The sequence below is a fragment of the Trachypithecus francoisi genome, unplaced genomic scaffold, assembly GCF_009764315.1.
Source record: "Trachypithecus francoisi isolate TF-2019V2 unplaced genomic scaffold, Tfra_2.0 Lachesis_group11, whole genome shotgun sequence".
Taxonomy (NCBI): Eukaryota; Metazoa; Chordata; class Mammalia; order Primates; family Cercopithecidae; genus Trachypithecus; species Trachypithecus francoisi.
In genome coordinates, this window is record NW_022681456.1 from 100,467,129 (window position 1) to 100,491,345 (window position 24,217).

Genomic DNA, 24,217 nt, shown 5'->3' on the forward strand with positions numbered 1-24,217 from the left:
TGATGCCCAAAGGTGAGATAAAAGATATATTTTAAAAAACAAATATCAAGCAAATAATAACAGATGTGATAATAACAGATGTAGTAATACGGATGTAATAATAACAGATGTAGTACTACAGATGAAAAAGACTAAAAGAGATAAAGAAAAACATTTTGTAATGATAAAAGAAATATTTATCCAAAAAGACATGACAGTTAAGATCTTACATGGAACCAACCACAGATTTTCAATATACATAAATCAAATACAGGTGGAACTATAAGGAGAAATAGACAAATTTATAATTATAGTATAAGATTTAAAATATATAGTGTCCTTTAGAGAATGACAATATTTACCAAAAATAAGATTTATGTATTTAATTTTTAGAATTCATATAACATATTTAACAGGCTGCATCTAGTATCAAGCACATTGCCTTCTAACCGGTAGCTTTCAAGTGGTTGTTTGGCACACATGCAGCTAAGGCCAGGTGGCTCAGCTACAGTGACAAGTCACACCCTATAGGTGATGATAGATCCCATGGGTTTGGATAGTGTCTTAGGTCTTTCCCTTCTACATCTGAAAATATGTCAAAAGGACAGAGGGAGACAGGAACCTATTGTTCCAAAAGTAACCTGTACTTTGTCCTCCAAACTTCCCGCATTGACGCAGAAGGTAGGAGGAGCATCTTCTGAGAAGCATGTTCACCTTTGTAGGGAAACCAGCACCCATCATCAGGGGCTTAAGAGGCATTTTGAGGCATAATCAGGGGCACAGTCAGGCATAGAACCGTGCTAGACTTCCTCTATTGGAGGTTCACCTCAGCAGTTTCTAAATTACCAAGTCGTCCAAAACCAATTAATTGTAAGAAGGTACCAAACTACATCCTTGGAGCTTGCCTCTGGTGGTGCCCAGGCAGAAGGTACATCCCTGTGCTGGCGTAGCGTCCAAGACCCTCAGGGAACCGATAGGCAAGGCTGGGAGCCTGGAGTGGTTTTCAGGTTGGGAATGTGCAGAGGTGTGGGGCCAGCTCCATCTGAGCCCCTGGCTGCCAACCTGGAGTGAGGACCTGCAGCTGCAACAACAGCAGAGCAGGAAAGGATGTTGAGAAAGTCCAGGAAAAGAAAGTCAGAGGGGCTGCAGTGGCCCCATTCTCCCTGCTGTCTGATTTCCCCAACATCTTCGCCTTACTCCAGGCTGTAACGGAGCCCAGTGCAGGACACTGTGCTCTTCAGATTTCTTTTGCCAAATGGGACTTTTTGTACTTGTAATTGTTCCCTCCTCTCTGGTACTCTAAGCCTCATAGTCCTGTTTTTCTTGAATATAGCTTGCTCCATATGGTCCCTTTAGATTCCTAGAAGAAATTTCTGCTGCATCATGTTAGGTGTCCTAGAGGCAAATGAATTCAGCTTCTCAGAAAAGAGGTAACTTCTAAAGTACACATCTTATCCTAGTGGTTAAGTGTTGTCTGGAGAATATTTAACCCAATAATATATTATGTTCCATATAGGATTTTTTTTGCTATATCTGTTAGAACTGCTTTTGCTACTGTAAATGTGATATCTGTTGATGGGAGCTTCTCCTTCCCTTCTTTGAACTGGGATAAAGAAAACAGTTGACCATATAGAGTTGTAAACCAAAAATAAAATTTGAAGGCCCTGGCAACCATTTTAGAGGCCCAGGGCACTCTAAAATTTAACCTGAAAAACTGGTTCAGGCTAAGATGGGAAGTGGAGGTTAGCATGCCTCATTATACCCCTCCAGTATTAACATCAACACAGACCATAATTCTAAGAAGAAAAATTTAGAGTCTATTCTTTCTAAAGCCTGCTACTTGGCATACATACATGTATTGATTGATGCCTTATGTCTCCCTAAAATGTACAAGTTTTATCATGCAGGTAAAGATTCCAAGTAGCATGTTAAAACCTTGGTCTCCACAATCCCTTATTGTAACCCAGATACCTTTCTACTGATAATAACTCTTTCAACCAATTGCCATTGTACGATCATGCCACTTATATGATTACTGAGCACTCTAATGGTAAGAAGAAACTAAGACTAGCTGGTTGTTAATCTTAACTTTAGCCAAGACATACCCCAACTCAGTTACTTACCTAGGGATAGGTCTCAGGCTGTAGACTGCTCTCTACCATCCCAGAAGCAGGAGAAAGACCTCATTTTCCCTGTTAGAAGTGCGCTCAAACTCCACAAAGGAGTTACCTGCCTTGGATCATCATGGAAGCAGGAAAACTTGCCTTCCTTGTTGGGAGCAAGTAGAACTCCAAAAAAAAGCGGTGGGGGGGGATTTGTAAGGAAAAATAAACTTTAGATCTTGGCCACATTTGGGGAGATCAGGGATTCTCTGGAGGGGATGCTCTCACACCTCAGCAAATTGTCCTGTTGATTTGATTTGAGCCATAAAGTTAGCTCATGCTGGTACCAAGCACCAGGAGGAGATTTGTCAAAGGTCAGGGGGCATCTCCACTCATAATCCCTCAGTGGTTACCAAATGTGAACCCCCAAAATTTGAGACAGGTCTCAGTTAATTTAGAAAGTTTATTTTGCCAAGGTTGAAGATGCATGCCCATGACACAGCCTCAGGAGTTCCTGATGACATGTGCCCAAGGTTGTCAGAGCACAACTTGGTTTTATACATTTTAGGGAGATATGAGACCTCAATCAACATAGGTAAAATGAACATTAGTTCAGTCTGGAAAGGCAGGACAACTCGAAGTAAAAGCAGGGCATCTTGAAGCAGGGAGGGGGTTCCCAGGTCACAGGTAGGTGAGAGACAAGTGGTTGCATTCTTCTGAGTTTTTGATTAGCCTCTCCAAAGGACTCAATCAGATACATATTTATCTCAGTGAGCAGAGGGATGACTTTGAATAGAATGCGAGGCAAGTTTGCCCTAAGCGATTCCCAGCTTGAATTTTCCTTTTAGCTTAGTGATTTTGGGATTCCGAGATATTTTCCTTTCACAATTATATACAGTTAACAATACTGAAGGAAAGGTGGCAGGCAAACATAATTGCTTCTGGATGCAGATGTTTACATTTCTTATACCTAAGATGCTTATGAATTGGAATTGAAGAGTGCACGTTGAGCAAAATTTATACCTGGTTTAGCCTTGCCACAGGGCTGCGTAGGGCAAACAGCCCAGGCCCCTTCACTTAGGATACATTTACAGTTGCCCTCTGCACCTTCTCCTATCTTCCCACTAAGTACCTTCCAAGCAACAGATACTGTGGTGGTTGCTGAGATCTGACAAAGAAAAAGACTACTACTCAATATCTGAAACAAAAAGCTGAATCTAATGCTGCCTGAAGCACAGTCTCCTCCAGTAAAGCAAGGAGCTGATTATCTATAGAAGTTTGGGGAGCATGTGTAAGAAATCAAACATATATCTCAGTCCTGGGCCCAGTACAAACACATTCCTCCATATATCTCAGTCCTGGGCCCAGTACAAACATTCCTCCATTTGTCTCAACTTCCTGGGCCCAGTGCAAACATTCCTCCATTTGTCTCAACTTCCTGGGCCCAGTGCAAACATTCCTCCATTTGTCTCAACTTTAGAAAAACACCACCTGGAGAGTCCCCGATAAGGTCACAACCGTTTGTGGAGTGGTTTTACTGAAAGCACGGGAACCAATAAAAAAAAAAAAACTGCTAAATGTATAACTTAAAATGTTAACCAGTTGTAATGCTGTAACCCAAAGAATTCCCTTGTTTCTCTGTAACCTTACATATCCTGTTTACATCGGGCTATAAAAAGTGAGCGCATGCATCGTTCGGGGCCCTCTTGTATGCTGTGGAGCAGAGGGACCAAGTTCGAACTTGCAGTAAAGATCCTTGCCACTTGGCTTTGACTCTGGACTCTGGTGGTCTTCTTCGGGGAATAAACGGTCTGGGCATAACACATGAAGTTGAGGGATTGGTAGACTTTAAGAGGTGGGGTGGGTTGGTTGTTGCCAGCTAGGGAAACTCAGTTGTTTAGATGAGATTGTTGTGGACTGGCTGGCTTTCAAAAGCATAGGGTTATTTCTGGCTAGATTTCAGAAGTGTGTTCAGTTAGGTAAGTTGCCATCAATCCAGTAGACCAGATTATTTTATTTTATTCCTTTCTGGGTTCTTTTTTGAGACAGGGTCTCACTTTGTTGCCCAGGCTAGAGTACAGTGTACAATTACAGCTCACTGCATCCATGAACCCCTGGGTTCAAGTGAACCTACTACTTCAGTCTCTCAAAATGCTGGGATTACAGGTGTGAGCCACCATGCTCAGCCCATTAAACCAGTTTGGAACTAGTTCTGGTGGTTACTTGCTGCCATAACTACAGCACATTTAATTTTTTCCCAAGAGTGTCAGAATTTTTTTTTTTAATTTTCAAGTCACTGCCTTCAAGAAAATCATAATCTATGTGGGGAATAGTCATGCAAGCTATACATAGAGGCGGCATAACGGAGAAGTTAAAAGCACAGGTTTCTTGCTAAACATGAAAGATTGGAGACTCGCATTTCCTTTTGCTCCTTCCTGAATTTCCACCTAGATGACACTAAAGGGATTTTAAAAGGCACAAATCTAAGAGAAAGAACATGAAGGGAGACAACAAGAGGGGGTAGAAGAACAGTTGAGAGATGCCAATTAAATTTTGGAAGCCCCCAAATCAGTTTGCAATTGCTAACTGATCTAGCAGAGCAGAGAAAGCAGAAACAATACTGCCTGCAGAAAGGGGAGCCAAAAAGAAAAACCCTGCCCTCAAACCCTGGAAAATCTCAGGTATAGGTAGTATTAGTTATCTCTGAAGGTAGGGGTGAGAAGTGAGGCTGAAAACAGAAGGATGGATTGAATATCTGTGAATGAAGCAGTTAGACCCTTATATCCCTTTCCATACCATAGGCAGACAAGTAACCCAGCCCAGCAGAAAATGGAAAGGTATTGAATTGAGAAACTCAAACTCAGGCATAGGTGAAAGGCAGGAAGCTCTGCAGAAAGTAGGGGAAATAAGTGGAAATTGATATAGCTCAAAGTCAGACTCTAAAGCCTCCTTCCTTACCGTGGCTCTTAGAATGCTGGCATCTATAACACCCACCAAAGTATGAAACTGGAAGGAGAATTTCTCCTGGGGAAAATGGCCATGCCTAGAAAAAAGATTTAGAGATGCTGACACATTTCTGGGGAGGTTTTAAATAATTTAGTACATGCAATGAGCATGTGGTTCTTGCTACATTATTTTTTCACTTGCTATTTCACCATTTAGAGCAGAATAGGTATCAGTTTTCTGTTCAGTTTTAGCATATACATAAGGCTACGTGAGTAATTTATTGGCTTCTTAGAAGTCTATGTAAACAACATAGAAAAGCATGTTATATTAGCTAAAATTACTTTTAGGCCGGGCGCAGTGGCTCATGCCTGTAATCCCAGCACTTTGTGAGGCCGAGGTGGGTGGATCACGAGGTCAGGAGTTTGAGACCTGCCTGGCCAATATGGTGAAACCCCATCTCTACTGAAAATACAAAAATTAGCCAGGTGTGGTGGCATGCACCTGTAGTCCCAGCTACTTGGGAGTCTGAGGCAGAATCGCTTGAACCCCAGAGGCAGAGGTTGCAGTGAGCTGAGATCGCGCCACTGCACTCCAGCCTGGGTGACACAGCGAGGCTCCATCTCAAAAAAAAAAAAAAAAAGTACTTTTAAAACTGAACTAGTAGTAATTATTTCTAAGCACAAAAAGGCAATAGAAAATTAATGAGGCCTGTTGTCAGCTGTTTTGATCTCTAAACTTAGAATGGCAGGTTGGGGATTGAAGTCCATTTGTTTTTTCAAAAATTGTGCACTAAGCACTTATTCCCACATGTCAGGCGTTGTACTAGGTGCTGGCATTTGGTATTTTCATGATTGCACTTTAAGAAATATAAAAATGACTGAAAAGCTTTTAAAAATGTAGGGTTAAAAATTAATGATGAGGAAATATCTCTCAGAAAGTATCTTTATCACAAAAAGATAAAGAGATGGAAAATAGAAGGACCATATAAGAAAACTAGAAAATCAGCATTCAGCTCAGGAGATACAAAATCTGAATAATAGGAGTTTTATATATATATATATATCACTATATATAATTCAATACCATATATAAAGTATTTATATATTATATTAATATATATTAAGTCTATATATATATAGAGAGAGAGATGAGAGAGAGAGAGACGAGAAGAGCGAGAGAGAGAGTGAAATAAATAGAGGATAAGAAGTTACCAGAGAAATAATTTTTAAAAAATTCTCAGAATTGAGTTTCTGATTGATAGGGCCCACTGAGTGCACCAAGTTACCTCATCTTGAAATTTCAGAATCCTGGGGACAAAAAGAAGATCATAAAGGCTTCCCGAGGATTTAGAATCATAATGGCATTGGCTACTCAAAGGTGACAGTGGAAACTGTGAGATGATAGAACAATGTCTTTAAAATTGTCAGAGGAAAAAAAAATGATTTCTAACTTGGAATTATAAACAAATCACATGTGAGGATAGGGCAAGTTTTAGTCTCTAATATTTTACCCCAATCTTCCTTTTTTTCAGAAAGCTACAAAAAAAGAAACTCAAAGGATTAACTTAAGATCCAGAAAGTGGGAAATTTATTACAAAAAAAAAAGAGACAATGGGAACCCCTAGGCTGAGAGTGAAGGTAGATCTCAGACAATGGCTAGGCAGCAGCACTAGAGAGCCAGCAGTCCAGATTGGTGCAGGTTAGAAAGCTTTGGGAGAGGTAGGTCCAGGAAAATGAAATTCCTACTATACCTGAAGAACTTAAATGTACTGAGATATAGACAACTGGGCTAGAGTTTAGGGATGATAGAGTGATTCAAAATTAAATGTCTCCAGAGAAAAAAGTGACACTGATGTATTTCATTTGTTTGCCTAGAAAACAAGATTAGATGAGATTTTGTTTGCCTAGAAAACTAGGCGAACTTCCTAGTAAGTGCTTAATGAATTGTAGCTATATAATATGGATTAATACCATAGAGAAATATATAAAGCTGCATAAGAAGACTTGTGAAAGTAGCACTTAACCCTGTCAGGAGGAGATAGGAAAGGTGTCACAGTAGTAGAACGCCACAACGGGGTATAAGTGGATGAATAGAGTTTGACAGGTGATGAGTGGAAAGAACATTCCAGTGTAGAAAGGTATAAGCTGTAACATAAGAGTCTGAAAGATATGTGTTAGCAATGATAATATGAGCCAAGAAATTATATATTGTGCTTAGTTGACTTTCAAGCCTAAGGCCTACAGATAAATTGTTACAGACATTTAGGATCTCCGGGAATATTGCTCCCATGAACTCTTCCTGAGGAATGAAGTAGAAAATTAGCCTCAGATAATCAAAATGACTAGAGAGGCATTGACATAAAGACTGGTGGCACTGGTCCTTAATAGGTCTAACATCACAAAAAGAGAGATAACCATATATTGTATACGTCCTGCAAGAACATGGCAAGAGCACAGCTGTGAAGAAGCAGTGTCAAAAAAATTAAGCTTAAGTCTAATCATGATGGAAACCTAAGATGGGTGGAGAGTAAACTGAGAGAAAATTTGGAAGCCCCCAGGCCCTCGGTTCCATAAGAATGCGAGGGAAGGGTAGGAGTGAAGAATGACGTGAGACTCCCAGTGCAGGTCACGTTCCAGTATTTAATCCAACTTTTTTTAATCTTTAAGCTGATGACACCTTTGGATATTGCCTATGATCTCTGAATCACACAATGTCGCTTTGCCTTAATTTTGGCTCTCTGATGAAAAGATTGAATTAATCACACAGCTCGATTCCTAGCACATTATCATCATTAGACTGAGCAAGGTCCTTGTCTTGTTTTAGTTAGTCCCTATTAACCCCATTTCCCACTTGCATCTCCTTCCTCTCCTATAGGCAAACATTTTAGTCTTTTTAATGTGGTTTTTTACTTGTTTCTTTATATAGTTCTTACAAAACATGTATCTTTGTACGCATGTGTATTTTTGTTTTACAAAAATGTGCATCATATACATCTTAGTCTTGGGCATTATGCTTTAAGTTCAGCCATGCTGCAATGTGCAAATCTGATCTATTGCTAATCTACTCTTCCAGTGATGGACACCAAGATTATCTTCTATTTACTGTACCATAAATATTGTTACAATGCACATATTTTCATATGTCCCCTTGGGACATATGTGACCTGAGACTATGGACCTGAGACTATTTGAGCACAGGAAGGAGCTTAAATACTGCCCAATATTCATTTATTGATAATTAACAAGTATTTATTGAATGTTACCATAGTACCAGCTACTATTTTAGCTTCTAGGCATATAGTAGGAAACAAGATAGACAAGGTCCTTGCTCTCAAATAGCTCACTTTCTTTCTTTCTTTTTCTTTTTTTTTGAGACGGAGTCTGGCTCTGTCGCCCAGGCTGGAGTGCAGTGGCCGGATCTCAGCTCACTACAAGCTCCGCCTCCCGGGTTCACGCCATTCTCCTGCCTCAGCCTCCTGAGTAGCTGGGACTACAGGCGCCCGCCACCTCGCACGGCTAGTTTTTTTGTATTTTTTTCGTAGAGACGGTGTTTCACCGTGTTAGCCAGGATGGTCTCGATCTCCTGACCTCGTGATCCGCCCGTCTCGGCCCTCCAAAGTGCTGGGATTACAGGCGTGAGTCACCGTGCCCTGCTCAAATAGCTCACTTTCTAAAGAAACAAAACAAAGACTTTTTTGGGGGGTAATAGTCCTATGCAGAGAATGAAAACATTGTGATGTGCTAGTGTCAGAATGGCTATTTAGATTAGTTAGATAAGAATAAGCATTAGAGCTAAGTTCTTGAACGACAAGAAAAGGTCAGCTAGGTAAAGAGCTGGGTTAAAAGCCTCCTAGGCAGAGGACACGGTTAAGTGCAATGGCCCTGAGGAGGGAATAGCCTTGACACATGGGAGAGCAGCAAGAAGGTCCAGTGTAGGGATAAGAAAGAGTGTAATGGAAGAGAAGTGTATTAGTTATCTGTTGTTATATAACAATATTACCACAAATGTAGCAGCCTGGCACAGTTTAGCTGGGTCCTCTGCAAAGCTGCAATCAGGGTATTGGCCAAGCTAGGGTTCTCATGGGAGGCTCATCTGTGAATCTGCTTCCAAGCTCAAGTAGTTTTTGGCAGAATTCAATTTTTTGCAGGCTCTTGGCTGGAGGGCCTCAACCTCTTGCTGGCTGTTGGCTGGAAGCTGCCCTCAGTTCCTTGCTGTGGGGGCCTTCCCCTCATGGCTGCTTGCTTCCTCAACACCAACGAGAGAGAGAGAGTTTCCCAGCAAAAGAGGTTATAGTCTTGTGTAAGGTTATCACAGAGGTGATGGCCCATCACCCTGGCTGTATTCTGTTGGTTAAAAACATGTCCAGGTCCTGCCCACTCAAGGGAAAGGAATTATACTGGGATGAATACCTGGAGCTGGGGATCATGGGAACCATGTTAGGGGCTGTCAGCCACAATGAGGAAACAGAGGTGGAGGTTGGGGGAGGGTTTATATCATGAACATCATCTTAAGCACTATAGTATGAACTTGTTTTGTCTAAGTGAGGTAGAGAATGATTAGGAGACCTGAGCAGATTATATCATATTTTAAATTCTTAACTATCCCTCTGCTTCAGTGTCTAAGAGACATTGTAGTGGGGTCAGCAGGGAAGCAAGAAATCCATAGGAGGCTGTTGCTGTAGAGAGGAGACAGTGGCCTGGCTTCGATGGAAGTGTATATAGAGAGAAGTGGACAGAATTGGGATATGCTTTCGAGGTAGAGTGGATAGCACTTGCTGATAGTTTATTGGGGGACTGTTCACAGACAAATTTAGTAGTTTGCCCAAGTTTACAAACTGTCATTGGAAGAGCTAGAATTAGAACTCTGCCTGCCTGGTTCTTCATCCTGTTCTTTTTCTACTATGCCATTATAGACACCATGATATATCCAGTATATCCTCTCTATACCAACTCTCATTGCCTGCCCTCTACCTCTTACCTTCAAATTTTGCTTTAAACAAATAAACAACTATTGCACAGGCTGCTCTGAAGAAGAGGCATTGTTGCTGCAACTCTAAATCATGTTTTTAGAATTGGTAACATTAATAGTTATAGTGTCAGGTAGGCATAGCAAAAGCAATGATCTTAGAGAAAACGTGTCTACTCCAGCATTTGCATTAAGCCAGACTACCCTTCTATGTAGTAACTTCTGTGATGCCCCCTGTACACGTTTACAGAAGTCTGGGTAGCCCAAGCAATGCAAAGCATGGGGAAAGAGACTATGTTGTCTTCTTGATTTGTGCCGTCCTAAGATGTGGGGGTTTTGTCTTATGAATCCTTTATGTAGTGTCCTACTTCCTTTCCCTAGGCTGTCCTAATCCTTCCATGGGATGTATTCTTCCCTGGCTACTTTTAGAGTAGATAATGGCACATGAGTGGAAACTGTTTTTGTAAGAATAAGGACCAATTACTGAGTATTATGACAGGCAATGTGCTAAGTACTTTACATCTATTAGCTCATTTAATCATCAAAACACTCCAATGAATTATAGTCTCATTTCAGAGGAAATAAAACTAAAGCTCTAAGAAGCTGACTTATTAGCTAGTGGTTTTGCTTACCTGCATCTGAAGGTAACTCTCCTAGAAAAAAATAATTTGCCTCAATAGTGAAACATTTAACATTTAAGTGAAGTTCCATTTAGTCTTTTTCCCCCATGTTGTTTTACTTATTGTTAGACATTTTGAAAGAAACATTACGAAGTCTTTAAAAGTATACATCTTTTAAAATTTCCTATGAAAATCAACATGTTGTTTATTTTCCTTTCTTCTCCATGGCCCCAAGATAATTTCAGTGCCAACCTACATGAATAATATGCATGCTCTCAGGATTCCTGCTGAGATTAAGGGAAAAATTCTTATGTTAAAAGTAATTTGCTGAATTTTTTTTCTGGCACAGACATCTGCTTTAAAGCTTTAATTAATGTTGCATGGTTTTAAAGAGACTAGTTTCCAATAGCCCAAAAAATATCAACATTATGAAGAAGATGAAACAGATGTAGGAGCACTCAGATCAAATAAGGAGCTCAATTATCTTTGGAAGGTAAACGTTGCTGACCCCTACTTTTGCTGCCTGATACTAATTACAAAGAAAAAGAATCTTAGGAGGGCAATTCAGATGGGGCAGCTGGGAGGGGATACTGGAAAGAGAAGTAGGGAAGTGCCATAGAAAAGGTAAGGCAGCCAATGAAGGTACTTTATTTACCAGCTACCTTGTGGAAAAACCCTAGGAGGTAATGTAATATACAAACCTCAGAATTATCCCACTAGAGGGATGATGGAGCTGAAAAGTCAGGGATAAATGGTGCTCCTTGTGCCTTGTGTGTATGATGAGTGGGGGGGGGGGGGGGTTGAGGGTACTGGAGTTCATTTTCTGTGCTTTTGACCTTCCTATAATCCCATAAGACTCCTTGTTCAGTTGGGAAGGGGACTCTCAGGCACAGAGACTGGGCAGATATTGACAGTCGGAAGTCACAGAAACACACTGACAGGTCTGAGGAATGTGAGCTGGGCACAGCAGCACTTGCTACACATGCTGTGTTAATGATGGGGAGGATAAACAGGTTGCATATGTTGCTGATGGGAGTTTAAATGTGGTTACTTCTATGGAAATCAATTTGGAAACACCTATCAAAAGCATAGTTGTTTCAGTAATACTGCTTTGAAGGTTTTCTCCTACAGATATATTCATAAATGTGCAAAATGATGTATGAATAAGGTTATTAATTGCATCACTGTAAGGCAAAAGGTTGGAAATATCCTTAATATTTTTCACTAGAGGACTGGTTAAATTATGGTACCTTTACTTTTTGTATAAATTTATGAGTTCCAAGTAAAATTTTGTTACATGCATAGACTGCCTAGAGATCAAGTCAGGGCTTTCAGGGTATTCATTTCCTGAATAACTTACATTGTGTCCATTAAATAATTTATGATACATTTAAATGCAATACTATGCTTGTTTGAAAGAATGAGGAAGCTCCTTGTATAATGGTATACCGTTGATTGCAAAGATACACTGTTAGGAGAAAAAAGCAAGATGGAGCAGTGTTTGTATGTGAACACATTTGGATTTAAAAAATGGTGGTGGTGGGCCGGGCGCGGTGGCTCACGCCTGTAATCCCAGCACTTTGGGAGGCTGAGGCGGGTGGATCATGAAGTCAGGAGATAGAGACCATCCTGGCTAAAACGGTGAAACCCTGTCTCTACTGAAAATACAAAAATTAGCCGGGCGTGGTGGCGGGCGCCTGTAGTCCCAGCAACTCGGGAGGTTGAGGCAGGAGAATGGCATGAACCCCGGAGGCGGAGCTTGCAGTGAGCCGAGATTGCGCCACTGCACTCCAGCCTGGGCGACAAAGTGAGACTCTCTCTCAATAAATAAATATATAAATAAAAATTTTAAAAAAATGGTGATGGTGGTGGGAGAATGTATGTTATATGTGCATAAAATCTATGGAAAGTTCCACCAAAGATAGTTAATACTTGTTAACTTGGAGGAAGGGAACTAAGGACAAGAGTGAGGGGATACTTTTCCTTCTGTATAGCAACTGTATTCCATTAGCTACTCAAAAATAAAATGTAAATAATTTACAAAGAACATTGTATCTTGGGGGCAGTTGGGAGCTGCTAAATTTTGTTTTAATCTTTCACTGAATAGGTGATCAGACCTGTTGGGATGGACAGGCAGTTGGGTGGGATGCAGAGTTTCAGAGAGCCTAAAGGGAGAGAGAATGACTGGAGAAGGAACCAAAGTTTAGTTCCCAGGGCCAAAGCACCAATCAGGGAATAGTATTCAGCTGTTAACTTGTCAGGCAATGTACTTGGGTAGGTAGGGGACTCAGTTTGAAGGTAAATGGTATCAGGCTATCAGTTTTAACTGCATTTTTTAAGATTCTGTATGTCTATTTGGTATCCACCTATCACAGGACCAAACCATAAATAAATATGGTGAACCATATTTACCTCTGTTCTGTAAGTCGGCTTCCTGGGAACTCATGTGCAGACCACCTGATCAAGGTTGTGGCTCCACATACGTTCTTATCTAATTCTCACATACCAAGGCACTGTTTGCCCTGCCCTAAATCATCACAGGGCCAGGTATCAGGCAACTAGAGATCACCTCTATAGCCCAAAGCCTATTGGAATTATTCAAACTAGTCAATCCTCAACTGCTTCCCCTGCTCTGCCTTGCATTTGCTGCAGAACCCCAGTAAGGGCTCTGGTCTATGCCTTCCCCTCACTCCTGCTTCTGCCCCGCAGAAGTCGGCATGAATAGAGCCTCCTTTTCGCCTTTTGCCTTCTAGACTTCCAACGCTCTCTGCCATGAGTATACACATTTCCACTTAAAAACAAAAATAAACCTAGAGCCCTTAAAAGAAAGTTTTATTAGTATATAATTCACATACTGTATCACACCATATATATTAGTTTTATATGGCTACAAATTACCACAAATTGGGTGAATTAAAACAACAGAATTTGTTTTATTGAATATTGTTTTATTTTATTGAATATTTACAGAATTTTGTTTTATTTTACATTTACATAATTTACAGAATATTGTTTTATTTTATTGAAAATATTTATTTTCTCACAGTGCTGGAAGACTGGCCATCCAAAATCAAGATGTCAGCAGGGGGACGCTCCTGAAGGCTCTGGGGAAGAATCCTTTCCCTCCTTTCTATGTCCTGGTGGTTGTCAGCACTCCTTGGTGTTCTTTGGCTCGCTAACTAAATTGCTTTACTGTCTCTGTCATCACATGGCCTTCTTCCCTGTGTCTCCTCCGTGTCTTCAAATCTCTCTCTTCTCTCTCTTTTTTTAAGCCAGAGTCTCGCTCTGTCGCCCAGGCTTGAGCGCAGTGGCGCGATCTCGGCTCACTGCAAGCTCCGCCTCCCGGGTTCACGCCATTCTCCTGCCTCAGCCTCCCGAGTAGCTCAGACTACAGGTGCCCGCCACCACGCCCAGCTAACTTTTTGTATTTTTAGTAGAGAAGGGGTTTCACCATGTTAGCCAGGATAGTCTCCATCTCCTGACCTCGTGATCTGCCCGCCTCAGCCTCCCAAAGTGCTGGGATTACAGGCCTAAGCCACTGCACCTGGCCCCAAATCTCTCTCTTCTTACGAGGACACCAGTCCTTGGTTTTAGGTGTCCATCCTAATACAGTATGGCCTCATCTTAACTTGATCACATCTGCAAATATCCCATTTCTAAATAAGGTGATATTCAAGGTACAGGGGTAGGACTTTAACATATCTTTTTAGTGGATACAAATCAACCCACACCACCATACAATTCACCCATTTAAAGTATACAATTTAATGGTTTTTAGTATACTCACAGAATTGTGCAATCATTATATCAACTTTACAACATTTTCATTGCCCCACAATGAAACCCTGTCCTGTATGCATTAGCGGTCACTCTCCATTTTCCTGCAACACTCCCCCAAGTCCTAGATAACCAGTTACCCATGTTCTGTCTCTATAGATTGCCTATTCTGGACATTTCATATAAATTGAATAATATAGTATGTGGCCTTTTGTGCTGGCTTCTTTTTTTTTTTTTTGAGATGGAGTCTCACTGTTGCCCAGGCTGGAGTGCAGTGGCATGATCCTGGCTCACTGCAACCTCCACTTCCCAGGTTCAAGGGATTCTCCTGCCTCAGCCTCCCCCATAGCTGAGATTCCAGGTGCCCACCACCACGCCTGGCTACTTTTTGTATTTTTAGTAGAGATGAGGTTTCACCACATTGGCCAGGCTGGTCTCCAAGTCCTGACCTCAAGTGATTCACCTGCCTTGGCCTCCCAAAGTGCTGGGATTACAGATGTGAGCCACCGCGCCTGGCATTGCTTAGTATAATGTTTCTAAATTTCATACATGCTGTATCAGTACTTCATTCCTTTTAATAGCTGAATAATATTCAATTGTACAGATATAACACATTGTATTTAAGCATTTATTAGTAGATGGGACATTTTGGTTCTACGTTATTACTTTCTTTCTTTATTTATTTTTAAACGAGTCTTGCTCTGTTACCCAGGCTGGAGTGCAGTGGTACAATCTCGGCTCACTGCAACCTCTGCCTCCCAGGTTCAAGCAATTCTCTGCCTCAACCTCCTGAGTGGCTGGGATTACAGGTGCCCACCACCACGCCCGGCTAATTTTTTGTATTTTTTTTTTTTTTTAGTAGAGACGGGGTTTCACCATCTTGGCGAGGCTGGTCTTAAACTCCTGACCTCGTGATCTACCTGCCTTAACTTCTCAAAGTGCTGGGATTACAGGTGTGAGTCACGGTGTCTGGCCTGGTTGTTTCTACTTTTTGGTGATTTGGATAATGCTGCTATGAAAATTTGTGTTCAAACTTTTGTGTGCATATGTGTTTTCATTTCTCTTGGGAGTATACCTAGGAATGGAATTGCTGGGTCATATGGTAACAGTATGTTTAACTGAAGAACCACCAGACTGTCTTCCAAAGCAGCTACATCATTTACACTCCCATCAGCAATGTATGAGGATTCCAACCAATTTTTCCACGTCCTCGTCAACCCTTGTTATCTTTTTTTATTATGATCACCTATGTAGGTGTGAAATGATATCTCATTGTGGTTTTGATTTACATTCCCCTGATGACTACTGATGTTGAGCATCTTTTCATGTACTTATTGGTCACTTTCATCTCTTCTTTGGAGAAATGCCTAATCATATTCTTTGCATATTTTTTAATTGGGCTGTCTTTTTATTAATTAGTTCTAAGAGAGTTCTTTATATATTTTTGTACAAGTACCTTATGTATAATTTACAAATATTTTCTCCAACTTTGTGGGCTGTCTTTTCACTTTCTTGATAGTGTCCTTTGAATCACAAAAGTTTTCAATTCTGATGAAGTCCAACTTATCTATGTTTTCCTTTGTTGCTTGTACTTTTGATGCCATATCTCAGAAACAGAACTTTTTAAGGACATATTGTTTATTAAAAATGAGTAAATCATTTATGTGAAAAATTCTGGGCTAACAAAGTCATGGTGAATAAGAAGTATTTTTTCAAGTCACTAAATAATTTGTACCACCTTAGGCTTTCTTTTTAGAGTCACTTTTTTTGTGTTTCACTTAGGATTCTTGTCCTCGTACAAGAATAATAATTATGTAGATTACCATTTATTCAAATAGTTATGGGTGTATAATATTGCTGTGATTCCTATTTGTATAACTAACATTTCTGTTAATGTTAGTTCTAACTTGTTCACAGAAAGTAAAAAGAATATAATTAAAATAATATGAAATTCTACCTCTCAAAGCTAATCCAAAGTTAAAGTTTATTTTATTTTATTTTATTTATTTTTATTTATTTATTTTGAGACAGAGTCTTGCTCTGTCGCCCAGACTGGAGTGCAGTGGCGCGATTTCGGCTCACTGCAAGCTCTGCCTCCTGGTTTCACACCATTCTCCTGCCTCAGCCTCCTGAGTAGCTGGGACTACAGGTGCCCGCCACCATGCCCGGCTAATAGTTCGTATTTTTAGTAGAGACGGGGTTGCACTGTTAGCCAGGATGGTCTTGATCTCCTGATCTCGTGACCTGTCCGCCTTGGCCTCCCAAGGTGCTGGGATTACAGGTGTGAGTCACTGCACCAAGTTTATTTTAATAAAAAGATGCTCACTATATTTTAAGTCAAAATAGCAGAATTGCAAAATGTTTAGTACATTCCTATTTTGTAAAAAATTACATAGATATTTTCTTGGAAATAAGTCTAGAAGAATATAAGCAAAAAGTTAATAATGGTAATCTATGGAGGGGGCAGTTTTCATGTTTTTGGGAAAATACTTTTTCTGGTTTGGTATAAAGACTGAACGTATGTAATCCCAGCACTTTGGGAGGCCGAGACGGGCGGATCACAAGGTCAGGAGATCGAGACCATCCTGGCTAATACGGTGAAACCCCGTCTCTACTAAAGAATACAAAAAACTAGCCGGGCGAGGTGGCGGCGCCTGTAGTCCCAGCTACTTGGGAGGTGGAGGCAGGAGAATGGCGTGAACCCGGGAGGCGGAGCTTGCAGTGAGCTGAGATCTGGCCACCGCACTCCAGCCTGGGCGACAGAGCCAGACTCCGTCTCAAAAAAAAAAAAAAAAAAAAAAGACTGAACGTATGCTATAAAAATAAAGTGAAAACATCTTTCAGCCTTTTCCATGCATATTTAAAATGAAATATTTTACAAAATCACAATCTTACTAAATGTTTTATACCGTGTTTTATCCTGTGCTTTTTTCACTTCATATAATATGATGTCATTGAATATTCTTTGAAAAGATGATTTGTACTACTTGAATTAAAATTCAAGGCTTAGAGTCACATTATTTAGCCATTTCTCTATTGTTGAATGTCTAGGTTGTTGTTTACAATTTCTCACCACTTAAAAAAATGTGGTGCCTAACATTTTCATAAATAAATGATTTTTTTTTTTTTTTTTTTTTGAGACGGAGTCTCGCGCTGTCACCCAGGCTGGAGTGCTGTGGCCGGATCTCAGCTCACTGCAAGCTCCGCCTCCCGGGTTCACGCCATTCTCCTGCCTCAGCCTCCCGAGTAGCTGGGACTACAGGCGCCGCCACCTCGCCCGGCTAGTTTTTTGTAGTTTTTAGTAGAGACGGGGTTTCACCGTGTTAGTCAGGATGGTCTCGATCTCCTGACCTCGTGATCCGCCCGTCTCGGCCTCCCAAAGTGCTAGGATTACAGGCTTGAGCCACCGCGCCCGGCCAACATTTTCATAAATAAATGATTGTTTGCATCTCTGATTATTTTGATTGGGGAGACTCCTAAAATAAAGGTTACTGGATCAAAATATATGAATATTTAAAAATGTCTTCCTGAATGAATTCCTTTGAAGACACTGTAACACTGAATTACTTATTCTTTTTGGTTTCAATTCTTCAAGTGTAATTGCCTATTTCTATACTTTATTTAGTGCATGGAAGCAGCAAGGGAAAGGCATGAAGCAGCCTGGAGTGCATGTTGCACTAGAAGGCAGGAGACCTAGATTCTTTAGGTCTTGGAAAACTCACAAATTTCCAGCAGCTTTATATACCTTATCTTTCAAATAAGTGGGGGTGGGATTCCTGAGTCATAAATTCCACAGTTCTCTAGTTCTCCTTGGCTACTAGGAGAAATGCTGGGCTTCGTACTGTGGGAAAAGCAGTAAATACAGGTATCCCAGTGGAGGATACGTTTTCATGGCCTAGTCTCTAGACACATGCTTTCACAGAAACAAAATGAAATCCTTAACAATGCTGTTAATGGGTAATATTACGTCTGTTTTATTATCAGCTGTTTTACAGCTGAAAAAACTGAAGCCCACAGAATTTCAGTAACTTGCCCAAGCCGCATTCAGCTAGTAAGGGGCAGGAATAAGAATCTAGTCCATGTGTGTCTGGCTCCAAAGCCCATGCTGTTGGCACTTTACAATACTTCAAAGTTGGACAGAAATCGTATTTTTATGGACTTGATATTATTGCTTTAATGACACACATTCACAAGTTCTATGCTGATTATTCCTCCTCTAAAGAACTTTTATTTCAAAGGTACTTAATGGTGGAGCACTATTAATGCATTAATTTCAATATCAGAAAAACAGTATCAACAAAACCAATAGGAATGTATAATTATAATTTTATGAAAAAATAAGCCTACCAAAATATTAATCTTACAAACCAGATATTTCTCTAAAAATACTCTAAACTATTATGGCAAGTTTTCTTTTCCTACCTGAGGTCTACATTTCTCAGTTCTTTACTTTCATAAAAGCTTCTTTTCTCAAATATTTGAATAGATACTCTATGAATCAGCAAGTATGTGACAATACTTTATATATGTGTGTGTGTGTATATATATATTTTTTTTTTTTTTTTTTTTTTTGAGAGAGAGAGTTTCGCTCTTATCATCCAGGCTGGAGTGCAATGGCACAATCTTGGCTCACTGCAACCTTCGCCTCCTGGGTTCAAGTGATTCTTCTGTCTCAGCGTCCCAAGTAGCTGGGACTACAGGGGTGCACCACCATATCCGGCTGATTTTTGTATTTTTAGTAGACATGGGGTTTCGCCATGTTGGCCAGGCTGGTCTTGAACTCCCGATTTCAGGTGATGTGCCCGCCTCGGTCTCCCAAAGTGCTGCGATTACAGGCCTAAGCCACCATGCCTGGCCGAAAGTACTACATTTTTAACAACTTTATGTTACTGTTCCCTGTCTTTTTCTTTCCTAGCCTTATTGTTATTTTTCTTGGTGACTTTCTCCCTCTCTCTCGGTGGCAATTATCCACAAAGTCTTGTACAGCCAATAAGAAACAGACTTCTATCACCCACAACAATATGTCTAAGATAATTTCTCATATCTCTACTAATACGCTACCAGGTTTCACATCCTTAGGTGGATTTATCTTTCCAGTTTCAACAATATGAAGCTATATGAATTTTAAGTGACTGCAGCATAACCATCCCTGCAGCAATTGAACATTTGTCAGACAGTGCATATTTAAGAGCTTCACATTTTCAAAGGATGTAAAGTCTTGCTGTTTTTGTAGAAATCAAACCATCCATTATAAAAGTCTTTAGTATTTTTGTCTTTCGGGTTTTTTGATTTAGTCGTTTTTGCCATTTACATCTATAGCTTTTACTGAATTCCCCCACTCAGCTCCATGAAGGCAGAAGCTATATTGTCTCAGTCACCATTATAGCCTTATCACCTACTACATAGCAAGTGCTAAGTATCTGTTGAATGAATGAATGAATGAATAAATATATTCGTCTATCAATGATTTGAGATAACACTTTTTATATTTCAAATATAGTTATTCCTTGCTAAGCTTGGAGGTGGTATGCCACAAATACTGCCTCACAGTTGGCAAGAAAAGTCACGGTGTTATAGAAAATAGGGAGTGAGAGAGGGTAAAATAAACCAAACTCCTGACAAATAAAAGTTTTGGGGACATATGCTTTCAAAGTAAGCCAGACTTACTGACTTTAAAGATCTCCTCTAGCAGAAAAGCTTTTATCTGAATCATCTTTGTAACCTGTTTAGAAGACATTGCTTCAGGAGTATCTACTGTGGTATGTTCTCCTATAAATGTCACGCCATACATATACAGACTGTACCTTACTGGACTTGAAATTTAATTACTTTTGCTTTTGCATTCTTTCGTGATCCATTTTCATAATCCTTATTGAGAAGTAAATCTGTATAGATTTATTCATTTAGGAGAATATCCATTTAGTAGAAAATTTAAAATTTATGGCCTCCTTTTTTGCCTGGCCGATTAGAAGGCAAACATTTCATGACTAATTTGACTGGAATACGGTTTTTAGATTCATCATTAGCTTGGGCTACAACTCAGGTTGTGCTGTAACTTTGTGTCAACTCATTGATCCAACAGTGTGTCCTTCACATTTTTTCTTATTATGGCCACTGTTTTTTGTGTCATCAAAGGTGAAGGCACAGCCTTCCTCTCCTCATGTTCAGCATCTTCTGCTCTTTCTCTGGTTATAAACAATGAGTAAAAGAGAAAATCTAGTATTTCTCTGACCCTTAAGAACACATATGGGATTCACAGATTCAAAGATAAAATGCAACATTAGGGAACATTATGTCACCAGGGACTGAAAAGAACACAGATAATAGATGCCAAAAAATGTATTAAGTAATGTTAAAATTAATTTTGTGTGAAGTTGACCAAGGCTTTTAAAACTAGACCTTTGTTTCCTTGATTATTATTCTGAATTTTCTCTGTTCTCTTGCTAGTCTCAATATTTTTTATCAGAGCGTCAGGGACAGACAGGACCTAAAAAACTCCACTTGGTGTAATAACTAAACATATGTTGGGGCAAAGTATTGCTGAGTGTGTCTGTGTGTGTGTGCTTTTCTTGTTTGGTCTCAGAAACACCTTCCTTTCCTTAATAAACTTTTATGTATTTCCAGACTTTTCTCTTAATTTTATGTAACCTTACAAAGTTTTTTTTTACAGCTTTCTCTGCGTGCCAGTCAATAAATGTGTTTCACATGAACAAATAATACAGCTTGAATAAACTCAATCCTATTATTGCAGGTTGCGAAGTCACCTACTCCGTTTTTATGGCAATGCTGATTTGGGGCATTCTGCTCTTACAGGCTGATTCTCCTGTAAGGAAACGGTGTTTATTCCCCATCCTACTATGAAAGATGCTATCTGAGAGGCAAAGGTGCCTCTGCATTTCACGATTGCCCACTGGGCTAGGACAGCCTCAAGCTCGGCTTATCTGGCAGTTCCGCCAAGGGCGCGCTGCCCTCCTGGAGCTATTGGAGTCACCTGTTCAAGGTCGCGAACCCACCGGTGCAGCCGGCAATCAGCGAGGTCCAGCGGGGCTGCGCGGTTTCCGCTCTGCCCGCATTCGGCGTCGCCTGGGCCCCCACCTGGTGCCCCGCAATCTGCGCAAAGGCTGTGAGACCGCGCCCTCTCCCGACCTACCCCACCAGCCCAAGCTGGGCCCGGAACTAACACCCCACAGGCGCAGGCGGCCAGCTGCAGCCGGGAAGGGGCACCGGAAGGAGGCGGTGGCGGGGCGGCCGGGGGAGGAGCGAGCCGGGGCGGGGCGCGGCCTACAAAAGCCACGCGCGGCACGGAGGGCGGGCCTGGGCGCGAGCGGCGGAGTCAGCGGGGTGCCTGTCGCCGCAGAGGCCGCGGGCGAGGACCGGGAAGGGAGAGGGAGGAGACAGGAGGAGGAGACGCGAGTGCGGGGTGGCGCCGGTCCACCTCCGCAGCGCTCCTGCCTCCCGCCGGCTTTGGAAGGCGGGCCCGGGCTGCGGCTGCGGCGGCCTCGGCTGCCTGGGGAGGTGAAGTCCGGCTGCGGCGGCCTCGGTCGGCGCGGCGGAGGGAGGCGGCCGACCCGGCGAGGGTGGGCAGGTCTGGGTGGCCGGCGGCGAGGTGGAGGGGCGGCTTGGCATCCCCGGGGCGGGGCGGGGCTCCCGTGGGCCGTGGCCTGTGGCCGGTGCGTTTTCCTCCAGGTCAGCCTCCCCTGGGGCCTTGCAGAAGCGGTTTCTGTGTCCCCGGGGCGTCTGTGGGAAGGGTGGGGGTCGGTGCCTGCAGGGCTCTCCGTGGCCGCTCGGGAGAGGTGCTCTTCGCGCAGGCTCGCTCGGAGACTTGAGGGGGGTGCTCGCTGGCGTGCATGGGGCCTGTTCTGTCCTTGCTTTGGGGATGCTCCTAAGCGGGGAGAAAGGGATACCGCGGATGCTTGGAGGTCGAGGGAGGGATACCTAAGTGCGCAAAGGCCACTCTTTAGGGCAGGGGAAGGGCTCGCTAGAACAAGCTTTAACTGGTTGGGTGTAAGCAGTTTTGGGCTAGTCTAAACCAAACAACCGAGAATCAACGCGGAGTTCCTGCAGGTTGAGAGAGAGTACCTGGCTGAGAATGTCCAGTAGTGATGGATTGCCTTGTAGGCCCCAGAGCAATTGGGGAAGTTAGCATTCTTGTTCAAGAAGCTGCTGGGTCACTTTAGAGCTATGAGAGAATGTTGTGAGTTTGGGATTTTCTTTCATACGTTCAGGATTGAGGTTAGGGCTGGTGGTGAGGATCATGTAAAGAGGTTTGAGTGGCTGCCTTAGGTCCCGGTGTGGGAAGCTTATTCTTTTGGTGTCATCACGTGTCCATGGGAATTATTTAGAATGTGGTCTGCCCTCATGAGAGGAAAGGAGCTGTGAAGCCATTGCAGTTCTTCCTCCCTATGTGGAAAATCGAATTTCTGGAAACATCCTCTATGTTGGAGATTTTGCCTACGTAAAGGCTATCCTTATTGGCTAGCGGCACTAATTACTTTAAAAGTAGGATGGAAGTACAGTATCTGAAACATCACTGGGTTTTGAGCTCACTTCTGTGGAAAAGAATTTAAGGGAGTGGTCTAGACTTTCCAGGGAAGTTATTGTCTGGCTGTGTCCCTCTAGTCCTAATTTTATACTTAACTTTCCCCCACCTCCTTCAGCCTCATCTGTTTCAATGGTGCAACTCTCTTCATCCCCTTTTGGTTACCAGTCACCTTCAGGCCATTCAGAGGAGGAAAGAGAGGGGAATATGAAGTCAGCCAAGCCCCAAGTGAACCACACTCAGCATGGGGAAAGCCAGCGGGCCTTGAGCCCCCTGCAGTCTACTCTGAGTTCTGCTGCATCTCCTTCCCAAGCATATGAGACCTATATTGAAAATGGACTCATATGCCTTAAACACAAAATTAGAAACATCGAGAAAAAGAAGGTAACTTTTTTTTCTTCCAGTTCTGTATATGCATGATCTTAAAAGATTAAGGAGCTGACATTTTACTTTCAGAGCTCGTAGGTGTTCTTTACTAAAAATTTAACTAACCTTAGGTTTAGCTGCTTTAAACAAGCAGGCTACATGTTGGAAGTATTAAACATTTTCTGTTTCATTTGTCAAAACAACTGAATAAAAATATTCTTCATAGTAAAATTATTATGCATGCTGCTGTTGAAATACTTTAAGAGCTAGCTATTTTAGGTCAGATTAATTCCTTATGTAGTATTAATGTTTCTTTTCATAGATGTGTTAATAGCTGATTTTTTAGCTTGTTTTCCTTGTGACTTTCTGCAGCAGTTGATATTGCAGTATTACTGCTGCAGTCATTGGAAGGTTTAACCGTGGTAGAACTAGAAAATGTTTTACCACTTACTTTTGTGTTGTTAGGTGAGGATTTAAGATTGCTGGGTGAAAGCGTTGTAGTCAGCCTTGTAAAGAGACCCAAGAGTTAAGTCTAGCTACAGAAAATGCTGTTGTAAAGATCTAAATCCTTCCTCATTTCCTGAGTCATGTAGCCTGTGAAACAGATTGCACGTTGCTTTGCTGTATTATGATTCTCTTCTGCTTTTGGACAGGTGAGGTTGAGTAACGGTCTGGACCTATGGGCTCTTAAATACTTTTGTGCCAAGACCTAGTGAAACCTTAAAGTTGCTTTTAATGGAGGGATGTGAAGAGACTCTTCAGAGTCTGGTTGACTCTATTTCTTTTCTTTTTTCTTTTTTTCTTTTCTTTTTTAAACTAAGAAAGTAGTAAAAAGGGCAAGTTGCTAGTAACTTCTCTGTGGCTCTCACCATTTGTCTTTTTAATGCATGCAGTTGATCACAAGTGTGATAAGGTGAGTGCAG

General features: G+C 41.5%; 1 protein-coding gene and 1 long non-coding RNA gene across 21 annotated transcripts in view; one reads left to right on the forward strand and one right to left on the reverse strand.

The window, feature by feature from the left end:
• Nucleotides 1–13: 13 nt before the first annotated feature.
• LOC117091094 lies at nt 14–21,581 on the reverse strand. Its single transcript, XR_004440236.1, has 2 exons — nt 21,381–21,581; nt 14–1,374 (listed from the first exon to the last, which is right to left on the reverse strand). It is a non-coding gene; the product is annotated as an uncharacterized LOC117091094 (long non-coding RNA).
• Nucleotides 21,582–21,664: 83 nt separating this feature from the next.
• Nucleotides 21,665–24,217, forward strand: part of CAPRIN2 (caprin family member 2) — a 45,626-nt gene continuing 43,073 nt past the window's right edge. For 10 of the 20 annotated variants that reach the window (XM_033222511.1, XM_033222512.1, XM_033222516.1 and 7 more), the window contains exon 1: nt 22,985–23,312. In XM_033222511.1, the coding sequence (XP_033078402.1) occupies nt 23,061–23,312 (252 nt within the window). In that variant the 5' untranslated portion in view covers nt 22,985–23,060. Of the gene's footprint in view, nt 21,975–22,143; nt 23,313–24,217 lie in introns of those variants that run through there. The other 10 variants (XM_033222523.1, XM_033222510.1, XM_033222527.1 and 7 more) reach the window with 6 other exon arrangements.